This window comes from Podarcis tiliguerta (assembly GCF_965153285.1).
Source record: "Podarcis tiliguerta genome assembly, chromosome: 12".
NCBI lineage: Eukaryota > Metazoa > Chordata > Lepidosauria > Squamata > Lacertidae > Podarcis > Podarcis tiliguerta.
The window spans coordinates 12,925,660-12,949,541 of NC_139545.1; the positions used below are offsets into that span (position 1 = coordinate 12,925,660).

General features: G+C 43.4%; 1 protein-coding gene and 1 long non-coding RNA gene across 3 annotated transcripts in view; one reads left to right on the forward strand and one right to left on the reverse strand.

Annotated features, from left to right (window-relative positions):
- Positions 1-13,957, forward strand: part of LARS2 (leucyl-tRNA synthetase 2, mitochondrial) — a 60,227-nt gene extending 46,270 nt beyond the window's left edge. Inside the window, exons 19-21 of the mRNA XM_083404739.1 lie at positions 490-601; positions 11,034-11,161; positions 13,271-13,957. Of these exons, the coding sequence (XP_083260865.1) occupies positions 490-601; positions 11,034-11,161; positions 13,271-13,450 (420 nt within the window). The 3' untranslated portion in view covers positions 13,451-13,957. The remainder of the gene's footprint in view (positions 1-489; positions 602-11,033; positions 11,162-13,270) is intronic.
- Positions 13,804-22,948, reverse strand: LOC310660527. Of its 2 annotated transcripts, XR_014503480.1 has the most exons (3): positions 22,507-22,948; positions 20,268-20,476; positions 13,804-14,390 (listed from the first exon to the last, which is right to left on the reverse strand). It is a non-coding gene; the product is annotated as an uncharacterized lncRNA (long non-coding RNA). The 2 variants fall into 2 exon arrangements; XR_014503481.1 differs by lacking the exon at positions 22,507-22,948 and having other exon boundaries at positions 20,268-20,618.
- Between the last annotated feature and the right edge of the window lie 934 nt (positions 22,949-23,882).

Sequence of the window (23,882 nt, forward strand, 5' to 3'; positions counted from 1 at the left end):
AAGAGTCCAAGCAAAGCATAGACCCAGCCAGAGTTATCCATCTTGCCTAGCTTATCTCTCGCATTTACAAACGGAATTATGAATTTATTTAGTGCTACAGCAGTGAATTCCAGTTTCCAATGTACCTTTTGAGGCTCTAATCCTATAAGCTGATCTTCATAAGCATTCTCTGGCATCCGTACAGAATCCCAAGGGCTTGCTTTTGCTGAATGCTTAACAGTATCCATTAACTTTTCTGAATTTTTTGTATACGTGTGCATTATGAAAATATAGCTCTCTTTCTCCATGGTTTTGCTGGCAGAAACATTACGTCTGTCTTTAACATCTTACTGTTAAATACTGATTTTCAAGGCACAACTCTTCATTTTCCCCCCTTTTTACTTTCATACTGTCATTTTTCTTCATGAGTGGCTGCTTTATGAAGTGTTTACGTTTTACAATCCATTCTTCTCCCTCCCTCCCTTTCTTTCTTTCTTTCTTTTCTTGCAGCAAGCCTCACAGCCGGTTGTTCTTCACAGCACAGAATTTGAAGATGCTTTGGCGACTCTCTTTGTCCTGCTGGCCCCGATGGCCCCCCACATAAGTTCAGAGATCTGGAAAGGTAACTTGCCCCCTTGTGGGCTTGTCTGTTTGTTGCTACCACTGTGATGAAGAAGGAAAAAACTGCAAGGAAAGATCTGCATTCGTGACTTAAACAATTTGATTGTACCTGAATGAAACTGTTGGGGGTTAGAGGCAACTACAGTGGTGCCTCGCAAGACGAAAAGAATCCGTTCCGTGAGTCTCTTCGTCTAGCGGTTTTTTCGTCTTGCGAAGCAGGCCCATTAGCGGATTAGCGCTATTAGCGGTTTAGCGGCTATTAAAGGCTTAAGGGATTAGCGGATTAGCTGCTAAAAGGCTATTAGCAGCTTAGTGCCTTAGAAAAAAGGGGGTGGGGAGCGGAAAAAAAACCCCTGGAATCGCAAGACATTTTCGTCTTGCGAAGCAAGCCCATAGAGAAATTCGTCCTGCGAAGCGCATTGAAAAACGGAAAACCCTTTCGTCTAGCGGGTTTTCCATCTTGCGAGGCATTCGTCTTGCGGGGCACCACTGTAATATCTGTGAATAATTGTTACAGGGGTCATTTTTAGCCTTTCTAACATAAGGATGCTGTTTATAGCATGAAATTGTTTTAAAATAAATAAAAGATAGTGTTTGCATATACAGTGGTACCTCAGGTTAAGTACTTAATTCGTTCCGGTGGTCCGTTCTTAACCTGAAACAGTTCTTAACCTGAAGCACCACTTTAGCTAATGGGGCTTCCTGCTGCCGCTGCGCCACCGGAGCCCGATTTCTGTTCTCATCCTGAAGCAAAGTTCTTAACCTGAAGCACTATTTCTGGGTTAGCTGAGTCTGTAACCTGAAGCGTATGTAACCTGAGGTACCGCTGTAATACTGGGGGGGGGGGGCAGGCGCACTCTGCGCAGCTTCTCACAATGCAAAGCAGAGGTGTCTGTCCAGGAAGTCGGGTTGCACAGAGACACTGGGCCTTGGAAGGATGCTGAGAGCATTCCAGAGCATAGCAAAGGCAGCTTTCGGGAGCGTTTGCTCTCGGGCGCAGAGGAGGCAAAGAGAAAATGAGAATCATGAGGGGCAGGGGTGCCAGCTTGAATAAAATGGGGGGGGGGAGCCAGGTAAGCCACGCCCCACATAAACAATCACAAGACGCGGTGCCCGGGCACTATTTGAATGGCCACGCCCATCAACTTGGGGGCGGCCCCTTCAAATATTTCATGGGGGGCCCCAAGAGACCTCATCCCTTAGGAGTTGGTTTCTATGATGAGGGAGGAAGGAGGAAAAGAGAGTATTTGAGGTGGAGGAAAATAAAGCAATGGAGCGAAAAGTGGTCTGAGACTGCGTACCACCAGTAGGTGGGCCAGTAAAAGAGGAGAAGGAAAGATGGAATGGGCTGGGATGCTGAATCATAAAAAGCAGGAGGCTGTCCAGAGATGAAAAGGGGAGTAACAAAGGGGAGTTGGGTCCTCAATAGAAGGTCCTTTACAAAGAAGGGACCACCTAGGGTTCTGGGATCTTAGGTAGGGGAACGTTGACAATCAGATTTCATAGATTGGTTTTTGGACAAAAAGCAACACTGAAGCATCCATAAAATTAATACAGCCGCATAAACTAAACCAACAAATAAACAGGAAATAAGAAGAAGAAGAAGAAGAAGAAGAAGAAGAAGAAGAAGAAGAAGAAGAAGAAGAAGAAGAAGAAGAAGAAGAAAAATTTATTATTTATATCCCGCCCATCTGGCTGGGTTTCCCCAGCCACTCTGGGCGGCTTCCAACAGAACACTAAAATACAATAACCTATTAAACATTAAAAGCTTCCCTAAACAGGGCTGCCTTCAGGTGTCTAAAAGTTTGGTAGTTATTTTGCTCTTTGATATCTGGTGGGAGGGCGTTCCACAGGGCGGGTGCCACTACCAAGAAGGCCCTCTGCCTGGTTCCCTGTAACTTGGCTTCTCGTAGCAAGGGAGCCGCCAGAAGGCCCTCGGCGCTGGACCTCAGTGTCCGGGCAGAATGATGGAGGTGGAGACGCTCCTTCAGGTATACTGGACCGAGGCCGTTTAGGGCTTTAAAGGTCAGCACAAAGGCTAAACAAAGCCCACATAAGAACCAGAACAGAAAAGAGCTAAATTCTGAACCTTTGTCAGTAAGGGTCTTTTGTCACAGTAAAAACTGTTGTTGGTGCTTTAAAGACTGGCACACTAGTTTGGCCTCCGCTTTCATTGAACGCTCACTTTATCGGAGTGTGGGTTGTGGTCTGCAGAACTTTGACACAGTAAATGTGTTAATCTTTAAAGGGCTTTAGATTCTGTTGCTGCTGCTGCTGCTGCTTCTGCTACAGACTAACGCAGTAATCCCTCTGGGTACTGCAGCTGCAAAATTTCTTGCAAAAACCACTTCTCTCCCCCCCCCCCTTTTGGACATCTCGACCCACCCTTCCCCTTCTCCAGTGGCTCTTTCACATCCGTATTGGCTTGGTCTAGTCATTTAATGTAACGTAATGTGAAAGCTCTGTTTTGCAGCCCCTTTGACTTCTCGGCGTCCCTTCAGGGATAGGGAGGTAGACCAAAATAAGTAAAAGAAAATAATGAAGTAGCTGTACAGGAAATCTTGTCCGGGGGGGTGGGGGGAGCCTAAGAATAAAATATCTGACTCCTTAAAACTCAGTGGCATAAATACTTTGCCTTCCACATTAGGTAGAGACTTTCTTGCTGCATGTCAAGTACCCTCCTGGTGTTCTGTCTTCCAGAAGTAGATGAAAAAACTGTCTCAGTTCACGTCTTTTACTTTTCTGGGTTGTGAGAACCGCTAGTGTCCCACCCCAGCAGCTCCTTGTCTATGTGATGGGCATGCTGAGCATCTAAAACTGCACTTAAGAGGGGTCCTAAGCACACATGGACCTATTTAATTGGAAGATCCTGCCACATCCATACACACACCCATTTCATGATTAAAATGGGGGTTATTCCCCATTTGTTGTCATCTTTGCTCATCACAAAATACCGTATTTTTCGCTCTATAAGATGCACCTAGTTATAGAGGAGGAGAGCAAGAAAAAAAATATTCTCTCCCTCTCTGTGCAGCTCCTCTCCAGCAAAGCGGCAAGAGAAATGGAGCACCTTCCATTTCTCCTCCCGCTTCACTGAAGGGGCGCTGCGCAGCTTTCCCTCTCTGCGCAGCACCTCTTCAGCACTCTTCGGGCAGCTATCCTTGAAGCCAGGAGAGCAAGCGGGGTCGGTGCACACTGGCCCCTCTTGCTCTCCTGGCTTCAGCAAAAGCAACGCGAAGCCTCCAGAGCGCAGCGGGAGCTCCCACTGCGCTCCGGAGGCTTCACGTTGCTTTCGCTGAAGCCATGGAGCCTGCACTCACTCCATAAGACGCACACACATTTCCCCTTACTTTTTAGGAGGGGGAAAGTGCATCTTATAGAGCAAAAAATACGGGACATTTTTGATTGTCCAGCTAGCACAAGCTATTTAAAGAGAAATCTTAAAAGAGAAATCTCAAATGTATTTTTTTGGGATGAGCAAAGATTACCCGTGATGCTAGCGAGACCACCTTAGAGAGGGATTGTTTCGTTTGTATTTTACGCCACCTATCTTTTTCTCCTTCCTCCCGTACATCTCCATCACTAATCTTAATGTGGCTTCTTTATTTGGGGGCCCTGGTTTGACTGTGTATTTCGAACAACCCACAGATCTTGTATGCTCTGGCCGTGCAGATGCAGGCGGTAAACGGGCTGAATTCGCTCGATATTCTCTTTATTTAAATTTCTCGACCACCCTTCATCCAAGGATCACAGGTCGATTTACAGCATAAAAACACAAAAATACACGCCGTCGTGACCAACACAAACAATACCCTCTCCCCAGTTTAAAAGCCCATAGATGGCTGAAGTAGCCAAAGGAGTTAACTGCGCCCATGAGGAAAATGAACCCACCAATCGTGGTGTTCTTCTTGTGCAAGAGTTAGGGCACAAAGGGAGGGGAGATGGCAGGTGTTAAGCAGCGATGCTGCAGGCTGGCTTTGCCTTTAAGGTAGCTGGGCACTTCTCAACATCTTTACAATTGTATTTATTCAGTGGGGTTCTTTCTACTTGAATCTCATTGGTTGTTGAAAGATTTTGTTCTTTAGTCATTTAGTCGTGTCCGACTCTTCGTGACCCCATGGACCAGAGCACGCCAGGCACTCCTGTCTTCCACTGCCTCCCGCAGTTTGGTCAAACTCATTCTGGTAGCTTCGAGAACACTGTCCTACCATCTCTTCCTCTGTCGTCCCCTTCTCCTTGTGCCCTCCATCTTTCCCAACATCAGGGTCTTTTCCAGGGAGTCTTCTCTTCTCATGAGGTGGCCAAAGTATTGGAGCCTCAGCTTCAGGATCTCTCCTTCCGGTGAGCACTCAGGGCTGATTTCCTTCAGAATGGATAGGTTTGATCTTCTTGCAGTCCATGGGACTCTCAAGCGTCTCCTCCAGCACCATAATTCAAAGGCATCAATTCTTCGGTGATCAGCCTTCTTTATGGTCCAGCTCTCACTTCCATACATCACTGCTGGGAAAACCATAGCTTTTACTATACGGACCTTTGTTGGCAAGGTGATGTCTCTGCTTTTGTTGAAAGATAGCGTAGTGTTTTGTTTTGTTTTTAGTTTTAAAAAAATGCTGCTGTGCTGCCTTAAGAAAGAGGGAGCTGTCATATACGGAATCAGCCCATTGGTCCATCTAGCTCAGTATCGCCAATGCTGATTGGCAATGGCTTTCCAGGGTTTAAGGCAGGGAGTCTCCCTCATCCCTACCTAGACATGCAGGTGATCGATAACCTGGGACCTTCTTGACACAAAGCAGATGCTGTTTCACTGAGCTAACCTTTCCTCTGCCATGGGCTTCGAAGTGGTTTGTGCCTTTGAATGACACATGCCAGTCAAGCAGCTTACCAGTTAGGAATACCTATTTTTTAATGCAAGAGGGCAGATGCTTAGATCTGTCTAGCAGTTCTCGTTCCGTAGTAGGAAATACTGATCACTGGATTTTTAATTTATTTTAAAAAAAAAAATCTGCTGGCTGAGAGAAATAGCAAACAGGAAAGCATACACTGGCATTTATCCAATCTCATATTAAGTTCTTTGAACTGCCCTCAAGATAAATGACTTTTTTGTCTTCCCAGGATTTTGTGGCAGGGAAGTGTTTACTGCATAATTCTTACATGCCCAGCACATCAATAAGGAGGGGGCTATTTGAGTGCAGGCTTGTACATTATGTTTCGTACTTATTTACCCTGTGTTCCCCTTGGCTGAATTAAGTGCTATAATGTCCTTTGAGAACTTATTTCATGTTACCTTTGTGTCTTGCTCTGTTCTAGTAGCCTGCCTTGAGCTAATAGATTTTAGTGCCCCTTGTTATCCCTATGTTACTAGGAGCTTCAAATCATATTTCAAAAAGCAGCCAAGCATAGCTTCTGCATAAAAAAGAATATTTTAGTTGTCTGTGATCAGCAGGCCTAATATATGGGCAGATTCCCTCCTCTGCTAGGAAGAAAATTCTTCAAGATAAGCCTGTCTTTTCATTTTCTGGTCATGGTATGCATCAGAAGAGCTTATGTAAACCCATTATTGAATTTTCCCAGAGTCCTGCTCTTACCTACCATAATACAGGGTTTAAGGCACTGTTGCTGGCATTTAAAACCCTAAACCACTAAGGGAAAGCATACCTTTCAGACAACCTCCCCCAGTACAATCAAATCTTTCCTGAAATCTTAATTTTTAATTCTCCATTTTGTACATGGCTCAGTTTTGTTTGTGATAGTTTGTTTTGGTTTTAATCTTGTTCTTATCTAATTTTTAGAAATCTTAATGAATGTCACTGTCACATTTTTATTTTTACAGTCGTACCTTGGAAGTCGAACGGAATCTGTTCTGTAAGTCCGTTCGACTTCCAAAACCAAATCACTGCTTCTGATTGGCTGCAGGAAGCTCCTACAGCCAATCAGAAGCCGCAGAAGCCCCATCGGACATTCAGGTTCCAAAAGAACGTTCACAAACCGGAACAATCACTTTCGGGTTCACAGCGTTTGGGAGCCAAAACGTCTGAGTTCCAAGGCATTCGACAACCAAGATACGACTGTATTTCAATTGCTTAGAGGTTTTATAATATTAAGCAACATTAAATAAATACGTGGTTTTCAGCTAAAAGAACTATGCAACAGTTTTCTTAGTGATAGTAAAGCTTTTCAAGGAGGTTGACTGTTTTGTTCAAGCCGTAACTGTACCATTGTTCAATTTAGTTGTTGAAAAGTACTTGTAACCCTCGCAGCAAAATAGTTGGATTGCTTTCTAGGAATGAAATCCACTTCACCCAGTGAACACTAAGAGAGGTTTAGAGTGTCCTAATATTTCATACTTTGCGGAGTCCAATTGTTCTCTGATAATCTACCTCAGCAATGTTTTCCCGTTTGCTCTTCGTGTCTCCTTTTAAATTCAGAGTGTTCCACTTGCCCACGTGTCAACCCTTCTGCGTATTCACTGCCAAAACATGTCCCTCAGCCTTTTACTGCTGGCAAGAGTTCACCAGACTGATAACTTGGCAATTTGCAAATGTGAACAGGATGAGGAAACCGTGTTTCCTTCCTGGAACCTTGCATCTGAGTAACATTCAGACACCACATATAAGATACTTGACTGTTTGCGAAATAAAATATTTTTTTCTATCCAGATAAGGATGTAAGATTACTGGATCTGGAAGGCTTTATGTTATGCTAGGAGTCCCATCAAGAAAAGTTAATCTTGCAAAAGATACATTAACAAGAGTGAAGTCTTCTTTACTTTCATTTAAGATTTTCCTATTTGTTTTGTGTCGGTTGCGTTGCCTGACCAGTTTTCACAGTCCTCCCACAACAAATCAAGGGCATTAGAAGTACTCTGCAGAGAATATATGTGTCATGTATATATCCCGTATAAGTAATCTACCTGCTTTAAGTTCACGCTTATTTTGCAGGGTTGCGGGGCTCTGCTTGTTGTTGTTTAGTCATTTAGTCATGTCCGACTCTTCGTGACCCCCTGGACCAGAGCATGCCAGGCACTCCTGTCTTCCACTGCCTCCCGCAGTTTGGTCAAACTCATGCTGGTAGCTTCGAGAACACTGTCCAACCATCTCTTCCTCTGTCGTCCCCTTCTCCTTGTGCCCTCCATCTTTCCCAACATCAGGGTCTTTTCCAGGGAGTCTTCTCTTCTCATGAGGTGGCCAAAGTATTGGAGCCTCAGCTTCAGGATCTGTCCTTCCAGTGAGCACTCAGGGCTGATTTCCTTCAGAATGGAGAGGTTTGATCTTCTTGCAGTCCATGGGACTCTCAAGAGTCTCCTCCAGCACCATAATTCAAAAGCATCAATTCTTCGGTGATCAGCCTCCTTTATGGTCCAGCTCTCACTTCCATACATCACTACTGGGAAAACCATAGCTTTAATTCTACGGACCTTCGCTGGCAAGGTGATGTCTCTGCTTTTTAAGATGCTGTCTAGGTTTGTCATTGCTTTTCTCCCAAGAAGCAGGCATCTTTTAATTTCGTGGCTGCTGTCACCATCTGCAGTGATCATGGAGCCCAAGAAAGTAAAATCTCTCACTGCCTCCATTTCTTCCCCTTCTATTTGCCAGGAGGTGATGGGACCAGTGGCCGTGATCTTTGTTTTTTTGATGTTGAGCTTCAGATCATATTTTGCGTTCTTTGCCTAAATAATAAAGAAAGTTCCTTCTGTGCACACTATCCTGTTTTGCTGTGTTTGGTGGTCATTCTTGTTCTTTCTAGATGGTGTAAAAGCCCTTCCGTATGATTTGTGGCCTTGGATTAAGTTGGTCGGAAAACTAGTTTAATTATCTGAATTCCACCCCATCCCCAAAGAGTATATTCTGTTGAGTTCAGTCACTGATGTTGTCCTTCACATTGTGAAGTTATCGAGTTCCTGGACCAGAACCCAACGTTTCAGCTGTATCTAGGTATCTGGAAGGAGGTTTTGGAATCTGGAAACTTTAAAAATATTTTAAAGACGTTTGACAAGTAATTCCTAATTCTGTAAAACCTTTCTTTCTGATGGTTTCAGCCAAGGTAGACAATCTGTGGCCTTGCAGGTCTTGTTAGACTACAAATCCCATCACCCCTGAACTATTGGTCATGCTGGCTGGGATTGAGGGGAAAGCAACATCTGGAGGGCTGCATTTTGTCCATCCCTGGTTTAAGCAGATGGAACTGCTTTTGGATCATAAGCAGTGCTCTCCTATACAGGTCTACTTCAAAGGAAGCCCTCAAACACTCCCAGATATGTGTACAGTGGTACCTCGGGTTAAGTACTTAATTCGTTCCGGAGGTCCGTTCTTAATCTGAAACTGTTCTTAACCTGAAGCACCACTTTAACTAATGGGGCCTCCCGCTGCCGCCACGCCGACAGAGCACGATTTCTGTTCTCATCCTGAAGCAAAGTTCTTAACCTGAAGCACTATTTCTGGGTTAGCAGAGTCTGTAACCTGAAGCGTCTGTAACCCGAGGTAACACTGTACAGTCAAACCTTGGTTCTTGAACTGCTCCGTTTTGGAACATTTTGTTTCCTGAATGCCGAAAACCCGGAAGTAAATGCTCCGGTTTTCGAATGTTCCTCAGAACATGAACGTCTGACGTGGCTTCCACTTGAGTGCAAGAATCTCTCATTGGTTGTCGAATGTTTCGGAAGTTGAATGGTCTTCCGGAACGGATTACGTTCAACAACTGAGGTTTGACTGTATAGGATTGTGACTTTTTTATAATGTTTATGAATACAGGAAGTAATGAAAACTCAATGCACCTTGGAGCTACGGACGGTAACAATGGCTTCTATTTGGGTTCCAAAAGTGAGAATTAGCACAGAAAAGCAAATAAGCTAAATAAACAGAAACTTCCAAGTTTTGAAAACAACAAACCCTGTGGAAAAGTTTTAGCTTTCCTGCCCAAGGAATTCTAAGTGGCATCGTTTCACAATTTTGTATAGTATGCCTTCAGGTAGCAATTATTTGTCAACAAATCTCAAGGCTGCAGTATTGCTGTTGTCCCAGAGTTCTCCTCCTGTGAGGTTGTTGTTTTTTAATGTTATATATCTGGATTCGCCATGTCGCTGATCTCTTGTTTTTTTCAGAAAGGTGAGGGATGGAGGGTTTGTTATGTTGTGAGAAATCCCCGTTGAACAAAAAAATAAGGAGTGGCCTATAATTGCATGTTTTCTGCTTTCCCATCTAACATGTGATGTCTAGGAAAGAACTGAGCTCATTTACAAACGGAAAAGTCCTAACCAGAAAGGGCCAGCAAGAAAAATGAATCACTGTTCAAGCAGCTTATTACTTTCCTTTACACTTTGAAAAGTTTCACGCATGTACTTGCGATTGAGACTGCTTAATTTTGCCACCTGACTAAGTACATTGTTGGAAAACTACTCCACACCAAGAAGACCGCGTGTTGTGGCTTCACAGAAAACTTGTTTCTAATGAATATTATCATGTTTTTGTTTTGATTTGTTGCACACTGCCTTGGTTGAGTTACAAAAAAAGTGGTTTAAAATATTCAAGTGGTTAAAATAAAATTGGCTGCCACCAAAAAAAAAATTTATTTTGTGTCAGGCTAAGGACTCTGTGTCCAAAACCATTTCTGTGATTTACAAAAAGCTGAGTATCTAGCTTTTTATCCAACAGACTGGGGTCATGAGCCAGCTAACATTAGGTAGTTCATTTCAGCAGGACAGAAGATTAGCATGTATCTAACTTTGACTGGACTATATTTTGAAAATATTATAGTTTTCTTTTGTACCATAACAATCTCTTGCAGCGCAATCCTGTAAATACTTCCTCAGAATACAGTCCCATTATTTTTGGGGCTCACTCCCAAAAATATTCGTTATACAACCTAAATTAAGCTTTAATGAGTAGATATATTTGTCATGTTCCTTGTGTGCTGTGGCTTCTAGGGGGGTGGTTTTGTTCTGTTTTTATGGTATCATGTACCATAATGTACAGAGAACTGCGGGTAAAGGGCATATATAAATTCAATAAATAAGTAAATATATTTGTTTTTAAATGTGGTGTAAGTCGCCTGGAGACAAGCTTCACGTGACAAGCAGCTAACAAGTCTAATAAGATTAATAATAATAATAATAATAATAATAATAATAATAATAATAATAATAATAAATAATAAATCTCCTGTCCCCATCTGTTTTTAAGCCCTTTAAGAATAGCATAGGACTATTTTTCTCATCTTCCCTTAACCTATTGCTTGAATTTCAGACAGCAGAGCTATTTTGCTTTCTTTGGTTTGTGATGCGCAATCTGGTACACATTCAGCTTACAGGATGTCGGCAGTTCTGTGCTAAAGCAAACTCCCCACGGTTCTGCTCTGGGCAGTGCTTAAACGGAGCAAGCAAACTGCAAAAACAAATGTTTCGTTTTAAGTACAAGCAATCCATTGATGTTGTGTTTCAGGCTTGTCTCACGCTCAAAACAAACTTTGCACTCATCATCTCTGGCACATGGACGTATTGCAGCAGTCCTGGCCTACGGTGGACCCAAAGTCTGAACAGCTGCCAGAAATAGTGCAAGTCTCCGTTCTGGTAAGAACACGTACTCTTCCTTTGGTTGTGATGGTAAGATTTGTAAATATTCTTGCATCACCTATCGGGGGGAAGGTTGTATGTTGGGGAGGTTAATTTTGCTGCTGTTAAGGCCCAGCAGATTGTCTTCGAAATAAACTCAGCAATGGCAGAAGTGTAGGTTTCAAATCAACAGAAGCCCTCACCTCAATCCCACCTCCCTAGTTGGTTCAGTTAGTGATTGCTCTGTGTTTTCTACTTGGAAAGTCATAGCTGGCTGCCTTAATACAGAGTCAGGAGTAGCTGGCATGGAGGGACTGCAGCATGTAACCACTCCTGGCAGCAGCATTTATGCCACTTATCAGGAGCATGTGGGTGTTGGCTATTTGCAGATTAGTTGCGCTGCAGAAGGCGTGCTGGGGAGACCACACATTACAAAGAACGCAAAAATAACTTTTGCTAGGTTTTAATAACAAAAACAAGGGACGCGGGTGGCGCTGTGGGTTAAAGCCTCAGTGCCTAGGGCTTGCCGATCGAAAGGTCGGCGGTTCGAATCCCCGCAGCGGGGTGCGCTCCCGCTCTTCGGTCCCAGCGCCTGCCAACCTAGCAGTTCGAAAGCACCCCTGGGTGCAAGTAGATAAATAGGGACCGCTTACTAGCGGGAAGGTAAACAGCGTTTCCGTGTGCGGCTCTGGCTCGCCAGAGCAGCGATGTCACGCTGGCCACGTGACCCGAAAGTGTCTCCGGACAGCGCTGTCCCCCGGCCTCTTTGAGTGAGATGGGCGCACAACCCTAGAGTCTGTCAAGACTGGCCCGTACGGGCAGGGGTACCTTTACCTTTACCTTTAATAACAAAAACAAAAACTCCTTTTACACTAAATGTATCAATAAGCATGACCCAACCACCAGGGTACTGGGAGAGTTAGGTTCTGCTCTTTATATACTATACCCAACAGCTTAATTAACATAACTTAATAGCACCTGCTATACTGCTTCACAGCTGTAAAACGAGGTCACGTTATTTGCTCTGGCCCTTAAAGAAATACACATCTTGTGGAACAATAATGAACTTTCAAATTTAAAGAGACCACTCAACAGTGGGGACTGGGCAGTTGCAAGGACGTACCAGTGCAGAATTGGCTCCGCCGGTGTGCTGACATCACCCCAATCTTGCCTGTCCCTGCACCAAACCGTTAACCAGTAGTGATGTTGCTGTCAAAGGACCAACACTCCTCCTTCATGTCAGCCACTCCTACTCAGAACATTGGTCCACCTGGTTTAGTATTTACCTGCCCTCGCTGGCAATGGCTCTCCAGGGTTCCAGGCAGAAATCTCTCCCAGCCATATCTGGGAAGCTATTGCCAGCTTGGTTTGCGTGCAGAGGGTTTGTGTAACACCACTGTGCTCCAGTCCATCCTTTTAGCAGCCCTAGATCTAGTCAATGTGACCTCGGGAGTGGAAGTGGCCCATATCCAAGATGGGATTCAGAGACATGGGGTGGGAGTTGGGCCGTGACAAGAGACTGTGTGGAAACAAGAGGACCTGATTGGGCCTGGGACATTCCTCCACTGGTACAAAACCCTACAGAGAAGTCTGATCACGGTCTGACATGAAAATATAATTAGAGTAGAACTACATGACACAGAGGGACACAGGTGGCGCTGAGGGTTAAACCACAGAGCCTAGGACTTGCCGATCGGAAGGTTGGCGGTTTGATTCCCCGCAACGGAGTGAGCTCCCATTGCTCAGTCCCTGCTCCTGCCAACCTAGCAGTTCGAAAGCACATCAAAGTGCAAGTAGATAAATAGGTACCACTCCGGCGGGAAGGTAAATGGCGTTTCCATGCACTGCTCTGGTTCGCCAGAAGCGGCTTAGTCATGCTGGCCACATAAAGCGAGATGAGCGCCGCAACCCCAGAGTCGGTCATGACTGGACCTAATGGTCAGGGGTCCCTTTACCCTTTACCTTTATACATGTGATAACATACAGTAACAAAAAGGCAGACTGACACAAGGTAACAGAAGTCTGAATTATTTATCTAGCAAATGGGGTAAATGGACAAGAAACTTGAGGGCCCATTTGTAGACATCTCCTTTTAGTTCTCATCTCTGTCTCCTTTTCCCCTTCCAGATCAACAACAAACCCTGTGGAAAAGTTGGTGTACCTCAACAAGTATCCCGAGACGCAGAAGTAGTTCGTGAACTGGTTGTTCAAAGTAAGCTGGGGACCGAATATCTCCAAGGACGCACCATTAAAAAGTTCATACTGTCTCCTAGAACTGCGCTTGTCAACTTCCTTATCCAGGAATAGCTGGTAGCCGTATTTTCTTAAAACTGCCTGTTTATCACTTTCCATTAAAGTGGGGAGAAAGAAACTCGACCATATTCTCCAACCAAGATGCTGCAGAGGGCAGAAAAATTAAAGCGCTGAGTGATAAAGAAGCAAAAGCTAACTTGTATATAATCAATGAACATGAGCACTTCTGCAAATATTTCTCTGGAAATCATGTACAAAAGCTGGCTTTCATTTTTATCACTGTTGTTACATACAGGTGAAAATGTTGCTGTGAGTATTTGGTGCAGGGATAAGGTGTAATGCAGTAAAAGGCATCCTTATTCTTGTTTCCCTATGCAGAAATATTTTGGGAGGGGGTGTTCTTTTAATAATTATAATAATGAGGAAAGATATTTTCAGTGTATTGTTACTGAAAGTAATGTACACTGTTGTAATCCATCATCCCTTTCACTGATCCTAGTCATAACCATTCAGCTTGGTTAATCAGTCTCAGCATCCATAATAAAATGTGTTTTCTACCTTCTTGTTTATTCGAGTACATCTTGGCTATATTTTCCACCAATTCCCACAGAGTTCACCAGCACAAAACAAGCTAATGAAAATTAATTCTAGGCAAAAAACACACAACTCCTCTGTTTAAATTATTGTCTCCATGTTTCAAAGCAGCATGCTGGTAACAGATCAAGTCCAAGTATTGCAGTCTTGCCAAGGGACATCCATACATGCCAGTTTTGGTTTTTTGTTCAGATCTGATTCTCACACAGATTTAGAGGTTCGGCTAGAATGGAAACTGTTATCTTGTCTGTGCACTTTATAAAGTGGAAATAAAAAACGAGGTGCCTTTCAGATACGGAGAGTCAATGATGTACTTCCATAGCATGTATAGCTGTTCTCTTGAACCAGTTCAGCCACTTGGTTAGTACAGTAAGTCGGTTGTTCTAGACACTGGAAATTTCTGTAACAAAAAGGAACAGGTTTCCTGGCTTCACTTCTTTGCCATCTCAGTTCACAGAGCTTAGTGTGCAATCTTATTGGCAAACCACGAGTCACAAGTCAGCTCTCTGTCTTGACAATTTGGAAATCAGCCCAATAATGTATGGCCAATATTTCTAAGCCTTTAATCCATGGAACTCTAAAGGGCAAATACTCCAAGTAGATATTGTTTCTTGTGGGGGTGGGTGGCAATTAGAGCTATCAAAACCAGATTCTCACAGTGGCCGAATTTAAACAGCTGTCTACCTTGAACAGCATTTCAGAAGCTCCAGGAAACAGAGACTAGTGTGTAGCCCAACATTGCCTGGCTGCTGCCGTGCCACAAACTTCAATATATTTACCAACCTGAGCATGTGTAAATAACCTTTTTGCATTTTGTATAATTGTTAGGAGTTAGCTCAGCCTTCAAAATCTCTGGTCCAATTCCATCCTGAGCATGGCTCTCAAAGAATTATCTTTGGTTTATTGACGTTTGCATTTTAATGAAGATTGGCTTAATCCTGTTGACTTGGGCATTCAAAAATCTGATCCAAAAGTCTCTGGTGTCGAAGCTGAGTCAATGTTGAAAAGGTGACCATAAGCACAGGTTTCGCCTGTTACACAGTGATACCTAGTTTCATCTAGTGTGGCCATATACCGTATTTTTCGCCCTATAGGATGCACTTTTCCCCCTCCAAAAATGATGGGGAAATGTGTGTGCGTCCTATGGGGCGAATGCAGGCTTCAGGAAGCTATCCGCAAGCCTTGGGAGCCCGCGGGACTTCCCACCGGGCTCCCAAGGCTTGCGGACAGCAGCCTGCAGCCCGAAACCCGGGGAGCGCAGCGGGAGTTCCCGCCAGGCTCCCAAGGCTTGCGGATAGCAGCCTGGGCTGGGGGCTGGGGAAGCTTGGGCTTCCCCTGCCCCAGCCCCGTGCCTGGGGGGGAAATAATTTTTTCCTTTATTTCTCCCCCCCCAAAAAAAAAATCTAGGTGCGCCCTATAGGGCAAGAAATACGGTATTCTACGTCAGAGGGCAGTCTTCTATTTGAAGGACTGTTCAGCCTCTCTGCCTGGCTTAAAGATAAGGAACCATACGAATGAAGGGCAGGAGAGACCAGTTTCCAGCTGGACAACAGAATGAGCCAGCTGCAGTCTTCCTCACTTTTGGTGAGCTCTGTTTACAGTTTCATAATTCTAAATCTATATCCATATCAGTCAACATATGCAGATGTTATGCAAATCTCCCCTTTTAGCTTTCTTTTTTGATGATGCATAATTTGCCACCCTAATTTTAGCTGGAATTTTAAAAACGTGTTTTTTCACTGTATGCATTTGCATACAGAAACTCCATTAGCTATCAAGCGTAATTGTTATAAAATAATAAGCCAGTCTTAACCTTTTGATTCACATACACTCTAGAATGGTGGTGATTTAATAAAATATCTTCACTGTTCAGGTGGGGAAGAAAAAGGGATCTTAAGCTGTCAGCCACCCAAGTGTTGAATCAAGTGTGGAATCAGAATTATAGATAGAGAAATGAAACAAGGCTCTGCCCTTTACACTATTTAGAAGTAAATTAAAGGATCATTTTTAAGTGTTTTATATCACCCATTGCAAAGGCTCACTGCAGGCTACAATATAAAAACAATAGAAATAAATACTGAAACATGCAGTATGAATAAAGTGCCAAAATTCCTGAAAGTTAATTATAAACTCCATTCTTCTATGCCTTGTTTCCCTTGATACATGTTGGGGGCTATATTATTGGAGATGGAGAAAGGACTGGCTCTTTGTGCTATGGGAAGAATGGAGAAAGAATCGTCAACGACATTGGTTGATACTGACTGCTATATATGTGATGACTTTTTCGCCCTGCAGATTTGTTACTGGTCCTTAGAATGAGAATTGAATTTCGATCTGGCCTAAAAAGATAATTCCTATGCTTCAGAAGGCATAAATTCTTAATGGTGCTAGCTAAAATAACAATGTCCCATTGTTACAATAACTCCCTCCCCCCTGAGCTTAGCCATGTGAACGGTTGTTTGGGCCTCTATTCGCACAACCAGTTTTCCCCCATCAGAAAATACTTCCCCTTGTGCGTAACCTAATATTTTGTTCACCATTCCAGGGGAGGGGAGGGGAACACTAGACAAGCATGCTTTGCTTTCTCTGTCCTCGACTTGGAGTGAAAATAACAACACACAAGCTATTTGAAAAGTTAATTTCTTTTTAGTAACCGTAGCAAATAACCTTGTAAAAACGAATTCCCTTAGGAAACTGCCTCCTCTGCCATTTCTCCACAAAAGGACAAATGTTGGAGATGGTTGTTGGGGCCAAATAAGAGTTTGCTTTCCACTGTAGGACGTTTCTCTAAATCCAGTCCTTTTTTTCTTTTTGCAAAACCTTTTTCAGTAATCGAAATAAACTTGAAACGGGTGTCACTGTGGCAGTGCTTTGCTGAAAGTTCCAGAATTTCTCGCATGCTGTATTGTTCTGGGGCTTGGACTTGCCTCGTAAGCAGCACGCTTGATTAGAGAGGGATGAAAGTTCACAAAATTGCCTTGATGCATTTCTGTTGTTTGCAGAATGGACAAGGAAGAGGGGTTGGGGGAGGGGCTCAACATCCTGGACTTCATGCTCCAAATGCATGGAAGATAAACCAAGCTCTCCGGAAAGAGGAATTATCGTTGGCCAGTTCAACATTACCCCAACATTCCTAGACCAACCCAGGGTCCATATAGATAGAAGCCTCCTAGTATACCTGGCTACTCAAAGAGTTTCCCACAAGCATCTGATTGGCCACTGTGAGAACAGGATGCTAGACTAGATGGACCACTGGCCCGATCCAGTAGGCCAGTGGTTCTCAACCCTGTGGGTCCCCAGATGTTGGACTACAACTCCCATCATCCCTGAGCTCTGGCCTTGCTAGCTAGGGGTGATGGGAGTTGTAGTTCAACAGCATCTGGGGACCCACAGGTTGAAAAAGGCTGCAGTAGGCTGTTCTTATAGGATGCAGGCAGAAGCAAGGGTGCCCAAAGAGGAGCAAAAGCTGGCTTGGAAATGACTGGGTGTACTTCTCGCTTCTCGAGCAGCTACCACCAGTATCCTAAAGAGAGGGCCATGTGTGAAAAGACAATAATGCGATACGTACAAGGTAAGCTGGTCAAATGTAATGGTTAGTAGAATGATTGGAGAGACAGGCAATCACCACTACCCACCTACACATCAACAGCTAACATACTGGATGGCCTTACTAGGGTGTGAACACATCTGATACGATTTTGGTAAATAATGCTCTGAACAATCAGGAAAAATGCTACAGAATACTACGGCTGCAATTTTAAGTGCACTTTCTGGGACATAAGTGAGTACAGTCGTACCTTGGTTTTCAAACAGCTTAGTTCTCTAACATTTTGGCTTCCAAACGCAGCAAACCCAGAAGTGACTGTTCCGGTTTGCAAACTATTTTTGGAAGCCAAACATCCAACGGGGCTTCCGATTGGCTGCAGGAGCTTCCTGCAGCCAATCAGAAGCCGCGCTTTGGTTTCCAAACATTTTAGAAGTCAAACGGCCTTCTGGAATGGATTCTGTTCGACTTCCAAGGTACGACTACTGCATTCAGTTTTAAATTAAGGAGATCACAGAAGCCCAGAGTTGTAGAGTTGGAAGGAATTGCAAAGATAATCCAGTCCAAACTCCTGCATTGCAAGAATCTTTCATCCAACATGGGACTCAAACCCACAACCCTGAGATTAAGAGTCTCATGCTCCATCCCTTGAAGGGCTGTTGTTAAACCTGATTTACCCATTTATTCACTCTTCCAAGATGGGGTGGGAAAATCTGTCAGATCTCAAAATATAAAGTATTTTTTAAAACTGATTTTATTTTTTAAAAATCCAGAAATTTCAGTGTCTACTTCCTACTATAGTAGCTTAAGAAATAAAAATAAATTTGTTCAACTATTTTTTTTTAAAGCCCCAACGACTAGTATTAGTGATAACGTACCAGGTGAGTGACAAAGACATGTTAGCTTGTGGTTAAGGAAAGACAAGTGGCAGTCAATAGAAATTATATTTTACAAGTAGGTCCTGCAACAAATATCTGCAATGTGGAGTGTTCAGGATTTCAGCCACTCCTGAAATCAGTCTGTCCCTTGTCCTCCTTTCAGTATTCTGTGGCCATTTGAGCATGTTCAGTTATCACTTGAGCTGTTTCTTAAGTTCCCACTGATTTTTTTAAAAAACAGTTTTAGGGATTCTCCCAAGCCTATTGCTCTTGGTCCATGGGTGATACCATTCTGACCATGTAAGCAACAACACCCAAATCTTGAACATCAGAAGTAGAGGGGAAAACGCAGCCAAAAATGTTACAGTGGCCCAAAAGGGCATCACTGGTCTCAGCAAAGGGTTCAAAACTTTCTACAAAAATAATTAGCAGAATCTACCAGGAAATTTTGTCCATGCTCCATTTAAATAACTAATTTTCTGGCGGATTGTGCTTTTTGTGTGTGGAGACCTATGGGAGTCGTGTGAAAATATCAAGGAAAATGTTAGCTCTAAAAATATCCTTTGTGTGGGAGGCATGGTATCAACAACTGATCGGCACAAATCTTCCCAGGTCCCCAATGAATTAACAATGTCTCTCAAATCCATGCCGACTGCGTTAAGTTGAATTAACAACAGGATGACAATGTTGCCTGACAGTCCTTTCAGCCAAGTGCTGTTGCAACAAATAAATAACGGCAGTATGTTATTTACAAAATGTAGATAGCGCGGAATGGAATTGGCACGATTTCCCAAAACAACGTAATTCTGGGAAATGTTTAGCTTAATTCTCCCCTCCCTCAGATCTATTCTAATAATTGGCATTTCCCTGAATGCCACGGATGTCAAGTTCAGCAAGTACAAACTGGGATTGGTGGAGGAAAAGGATCTACCCTAATGAAGTGATAGGGCTGTTAAGTGAGAGCCCAATTGATCCAGCTGCTATTGTTGACGGAAAGTTGGAACGAGCCCATGGAGAAGCAGAAAGATGATACAGAGCAAGTCTCAAAAGCTGAAGCAGCTTGTTGCTTAGCGTTCAATACACGGTTTCCCTGCTAGGAATGCTACCATCCACAGTTTATACAACTGCGTAAACAGTGAGAGTGATGATGGATTGCATGCCTAAGGTCCCAGTTTTTCAGCTAAATAAGACTGCACAACCGCTGCTGGTCCTTGTTACCCATGTGGACCACTCAAAGATCATTTGGGCTGAAGTGCTCCACACCTCTTTGGTCAATAGGAATTAGAATCATGGAATTGTGGAGTTGAAAGGGTCATTTTTTGCCCAACGGGGGCTCGAACCCATGACTGATATCAGGAGTCTCATGGTGAGCTAGTGGTCAGACTGGCTGAATTCAAACGATCGGAATTTGCTCCTTTAGTTGCAACGAACAGCCTCAGAAATTGCAGCTCTGGTAGGAAACAACAAGCAAGGGAGAAATAGGTACCTGAGCTATTGAAAGCCCAACGTGTTTCAGAAATGGAGAAGTTCCTTCTCCGGGGGCAATCTAAAACCAATGCCACCACCACTTGTGAAAAACTTACAAGTACTCATTATAAAGAAGGTTCTAAAAATGAAATACATAAAGACCATTTATATATATATATATACACAAAACCAAACAATTTATCAGTGTGCCTTCTTTTTAAACAGTATTTCTTATAGCATCCATGTTAAATCTCTAAATACAAATGCTACACAAGGGAAATGGGAGAAACTTTACTGATGTCACTGTTAACAGAAGAAAGAAGCATACTGAAACAGACAAAAACTAAAAAGACTCAAAGCTCTGTTAGTAGTAGCTGACTAAACTTACCTTCTTGCTGAAGAGCTTTCAGGCGGATTGCCTTCCGCAATCCATTTTCATTTTTTTCCTTTCCTTGTGCTTTATATCCAAAGCAGACTGTAAAAGGAGGGCTCTCACTGGTAGAGCACGTTGCTTTAGCTGCAGGTTCAATTTCTGGTATCTCCAATAAAAGCCTGAGGTGGTGGAGATGTTTGACCTCTACCAAAGTTCCTGAATTGCTGCAGGCATTCAGAAAAGGCATTATTTGGCTAGATTAACTTCTAGCCTGACTTGATACAAGGAAATTTCCTATGCTTTAATAGATTGTAATCCTGTGGTCATGAAGCTCAACATTAAAAAAAACTAAGATCATGGCCACTGGTCCCATCACCTCCTGGCAAATAAAAGGGGAAGAAATGGAGTCAGTGAGAGATTTTACTTTCTTGGGTTCCATGATCACTGCAGATGGTGCCAGCAGTCACAAAATTAAAAGACAACAAATCAGAAACATTTATACTGTTAAGAGACCTTGACTGGGCTTATCAGCATCTGCATTCCTGTCTTAACAAGGAATATTTTTATTCACTTATTACATTTATTTTTATACCACATTTTCCTCCAAGGAGCTTGAGGTGGTATACATGGTTCTAACCCTCCCCATTTTCATACCCTTCAACATTTCTCCAGTGAAAACAGGTCGTCCTTTTCCATAACAACAACAACAACAATAATAATACCCTGTCCATCTGACTGGGTTGCCCCAGCCACTCTGTGCAGCTTCCAGCATATATAAAAACATAGTAAAACATGCCTTCAGATGTCTTCTAAAGGTTGTGTAGTTACTTATCTCCTTGGCTCAGGGGTTGCATAACTCCACACCCTCCAACATTTCTTCAATGAAAGTAGGGACATCCTACCATACCCACCGACATTGTTTTGATGAAAATAGGAACATCATAAGGAAAAACAGGACATTCCTGGATCAAATCAGAACAGCTTCTATAAATCTGTATTAGTGCCTGGAAAATGGGGACACTTGGAGGGTCTGCATTTTATCCTCTCAATAACCCTTTGAGGTTAGGTTAGGCTGAGCGATGGTGATTGGCTCAAGATGTGCTTCATGTCTGAGTTGGGGTCTGAATCCTTGTCTCCCAAGGACATAATCCAATACTCTAATCATTACACAACACTGGCTCTTTTATTTTGCACTTCGGGGGTGATTAAACCCTGGAGAAAACTAGCAGATTATAATGGAAAAATATAGCCCTTTTATTTGGAATAGGCAAAATCACAGTTGTTTTTTTAAAGAACATTATCATTGAGAACATTTTGCAATGAACATCACCCTTCCAAGAAGCAAAAAATATAATTTTCCTCATCTGCAATTAAGAATTGAGGCGTTAAAAAAGCCTTGTTCCAAGGTAGACTTTTTATGTGGCTCATATGAAAATAATTCTCAATATGATGATTCCAAATTAAACAGCAGTTGTTTGGACAAGTGCTCGGAGTTTAATTTATTCTTATGAATGTTTGAGATTCCCCTGGTTCTACCTCATTTGAACTCCAAATTGCAATCTGCCTGCGCAGATTGACAGAGCTGCAGCTGCAAATGAGTTTACTTTGCAATCAGAGGAGTGTGGCAGAGAATCCTTTTATGCCCAAATAAACAGGTGAAAACTAGTCTAGAAATTGCTCAAGGAGTAATCCGCCCAGTAACTGGAGCCACGGGAACAAGGCCTTAAAGCTGTTTAATGAGTGAGAGAATTGGCACAGTTTCTATAGTGTCAGTGTCTAAGGTGGCCACTTAATGCACTGGAGAAAGAGAGAGAGATACGGATGGGGGGGGGGAGAGAGAGAGAGAATGTATCATAAACAAAAGGATAGATATTTGCATAACATCCACATGTGCTGCTTTAGATGCATAGCTTTCAATTTAGAAATAATTGTTATTGTAGAGGCTTAAGCAGTGGATACACCTCACCACAGACCCTTTTCCAAGGACAGTCCCAGATTTACAGAAGCCATCCTGGTTTCTAATTTGATCCCACAATGTCCCACTCTTCCTTAGGGGGTCCCTATTTTGATTGGGGAAATGTTGGAAGGTATGGAAGGGTGTTTTTTTTAAGGTGACCCAGAAACTACAATTAATCCAGAATGCGGCGGCTAGACTGGTGACTGGGAGTGGCCAAGACCACATAACACCGGTCCTGAAAGACCTACATTGACTCCTAGTACGTTTCTGAGCACAATTCAAAGTGTTGGTACTAACCTTTAAAGCCCTAAAAGGCCTTGGCCAGGTTTACCTGAAAGTGCGCCTCCACCCCCATCGTTCACTGAGATCTAGCGCTGAGGGCCTTTTGGCAGTTTCCTCCCTGTGAGTTGGGAGGTGACAGGGAACCAAGCAGAGGGCCTTCTTGGTGGTGGCGCCTGCCCTGTGGAACGCCCTCCCATCAGATGTCAAGGAAATAAACAACTACCTGACTTTTAGAAGACATCTGAAGCATAGCTGTCAACTTTTCCCTTTTCTTGCGAGGAATCCTATTCAGAATAAGGGAATTTCCCTTAAGAAAGGGAAAAGTTGGCTGCTATGATCTGAAGGCAGCCGTGTTTAGGGAAGCTTTTAATGTCTGATGTTTCATCGCTTTTTTATTATTATTATCATTAATTCTATTGGGAGCCGCCCAGACTGGCTGGGGAAACCCAGCCAGATGGGCGGGGTATAAATAATGAAATTGTTGCTGTTGTTTTATTATGTTTTTTATAGGTTGGGAGCACATTATTGTCATGAAGTGGCAGGACGATGGGAAGGAAGAAGAGGAGGAAAATGATCCCAGTGAGGGTGGTAGCAGGGACTGGGACACACCGGGGCAAGCAGGGGACAGGGAAGGAAGTATTCACTGGGTGATGGAGGATGGCAAGGAAATGGGCGTCAGTTCACAAGAACCAGAGCCAGAGGGACCCCTGTCTCCACAAACACAGTGGGCTCTGAGGCATAGGGAGCAGCGAGAGGGGCAGTCCAGGAGGCTGAGGCAGCTGTTGTAAACAAAAATTGCCCTTTTCCCTTATGGGGTATCCAAGAGCCCATATAGAGTCCTTACATAGGTTCCCTATTGGTAGGAGAAAATAACAGAGGCCAACCAGAGAATAATGAGAAGCAAAGCAGCTAGTAAGCTTGATCTTTATTGATCTGTTGCAACAGGGTGCTCCCCTGAGGAGGAACCTAGAAAAATGGCGCGCAAGGCCTTATAAAGACTTTTGAAATTGCCACCCTGTAGATCAAGACCACCCCCAGAAACATCATACATACATCACAGAAGGGGTGTAACCTAAGACCACCCCTCAGATACATCATACCTACATCACAGGAAAGGCGATCTAAAACAGAAATTCGAATGTTGTTTTTCTCCTGTCATTGTTTATCTCCTCTCTGGCAGGTTACTTGATTGGATTGCCTGGGGAGCCTGGCCAGTCTTTTGTAATGATAAATACTTAGTTCCTGGGCCAGGTCACAGGCTCACACCCTATTCATATCTTAAATGTGCCCTTAAGACAGGATTTGTGGGGAAAGAGACAATGGGGAGGTTTCCCACTTCGACCTTGCAGAGAAAACATTTGCTCAGTTTGGGAATCAAAAATGGTTCGAGG